The 1,725-nt window shown below is 46.1% G+C and overlaps 1 protein-coding gene across 1 annotated transcript; it reads left to right on the top strand.

The window, feature by feature from the left end:
- Positions 1–372: 372 nt before the first annotated feature.
- Pmar_PMAR017587 (60S ribosomal protein L10, putative) lies at positions 373–1,240 on the top strand. Its single transcript, XM_002781841.1, has 3 exons — positions 373–578; positions 627–778; positions 828–1,240. Exons 1-3 carry the CDS (start codon positions 402–404, stop codon positions 1,138–1,140), a joined length of 642 nt encoding a protein of 213 aa, XP_002781887.1. The 5' UTR covers positions 373–401; the 3' UTR covers positions 1,141–1,240.
- Positions 1,241–1,725: the final 485 nt, after the last annotated feature.

Below are 1,725 nucleotides of genomic sequence, written 5' to 3' on the forward strand. Positions count from 1 at the left end.
ATTTCGTACGGATTGAGCACACTGTAAAGAGATCTGAAGATGTGAAAGTCAGCTTGTTACCTCGATTCTCTCTGTCGATGAGTTTGAAAACCATACGATATTCATCTATGGCTTCTTGGGGGAGATCGATGTCAGTCGAAGGCTTCATTGAATGATACTTTTTCCTACTCAGTCCGATCAGTTCGAACCTACTCCCCTCCCTCAGTTCAAGGTTGATAGAGATCCTATCATCGTACCGATTCACGATGCTACAGCGGAACACAAGCTGATTGTGGAATCCTCAACCACTATTCGGGCGCGCGCTTTTTACCATTAACTAGCAGAGATCGATCAGGCGATCGATAAGGTAGTGAGATTCGCCTGTCCAACCTTCTTCAGACCTCTAACCTGGTTGTTTAATCATGGGTCGCCGTCCAGCTCGTTGTTATCGCTATTGCAAGAACAAGCCCTACCCCAAGAGTAGGTTCTGCAGGGGTGTGCCTGATCCTAAGATCAGGATCTACGATGTTGGCTACAAGAACGCCTCCGTAGATGAGTTCCCCGCTGCCGTTCACATGGTTTCTGATGAGTACGAACAGGTAACACTGTGCTCATCTTTCTTATCGGTGGTTATCGCTCCACTTTAGGTCTCGTCTGAGGCTTTGGAAGCTGCCCGTGTCGCCGCCAACCGTTACATGTTGCGTTGGGCTGGTAAGGAAGGCTTCCACATGAGGATCCGTGTACATCCTTATCACGTCCTCCGTATCAACAAAATGCTTTCCTGTGCTGGTGCTGATAGGTAGAGTATATAAGTCCTTCGTCGTGGTCAATTCACTATTCTTGTTTAGGCTCCAGACTGGTATGCGTGGTGCTTATGGCAAGCCCAATGGTACTTGTGCTCGTGTCAACATCGGCCAGGTGTTGATCTCCATCCGAACTAGGTTGGACAAGGAGCAGATTGCCGTTGAGGCTCTTAGGCGTGCTAAGTTCAAGATCCCTGGTCGTCAGAAGATTCATGTTTCTCACAACTGGGGCTTCACTCGGTTCACCAAGGACGACTACCAGAAGTACAAGGCCATGGGCCGTTTGATCCCCATGGGAGTCCACGCTCAGTGGCTCTCCTCTAAGGGTTCTCTTGATCGTTTCATTGGCGCTCAGTAAGTAGTAGTGGATACTAAAGGTTCCCTAATACTTGCTGATAGCAGAATCATCATCGCTTTTGTTGGAAGGGCTAAACCATTGAAATAGCTTCTGGGTTCAATGTAAAGTGTAGAGTTCCTAGTATCGGGTGGTGTAGGGTTTGCTCATTGACTGGTTTTCTGTCTAGTCGTGGAGGCAATTTTCGTGCTGTTCTGTCATGCTATTCTCATGAATGTTGCATGTTGCTGATAGAGCCTGATTTCTTGTGGATTTGATGAATAAGTCAGTTGAGGTAAATACCACGCTAGAAAGATGGTGAGACTCATCTTGGGATCACATCGAAGTCTCACGATTTTGTGATTTTCGTGTACATGTGCACGTGGCATTTGAATCTGTGGGTCTTCATAGGGCTTAAAAATACTGATCATTGATACATTGAGCCAATATAGTCATCTTGCCGAATTTAGCTCCCCGTATTTACAATGTGTAGAGTACCTTAAGTGAACATAAGCTCAATGATAGGACTCTAGCCCGGTTGGTCTAATCTAGCATGCTTATTGCTGATTCCGGTATATGTTGTAAAAGAGAACATAAGATAGAGTCGAA

Source organism: Perkinsus marinus (assembly GCF_000006405.1).
Source record: "Perkinsus marinus ATCC 50983 genomic scaffold scf_1104296941260, whole genome shotgun sequence".
NCBI classification, from domain to species: Eukaryota; Perkinsozoa; order Perkinsida; family Perkinsidae; genus Perkinsus; species Perkinsus marinus.

Bases quoted from the DNA above. Each gene is read 5' to 3' on its own strand.
- Pmar_PMAR017587 (XM_002781841.1), top strand. From the start codon at position 402: ATGGGTCGCCGTCCAGCTCGTTGTTATCGCTATTGCAAGAACAAGCCC. The intron at 579-626 runs GTAACACTGTGC...GCTCCACTTTAG, and splicing joins TTTCTGATGAGTACGAACAG to GTCTCGTCTGAGGCTTTGGA. The intron at 779-827 runs GTAGAGTATATA...ATTCTTGTTTAG, and splicing joins TCCTGTGCTGGTGCTGATAG to GCTCCAGACTGGTATGCGTG.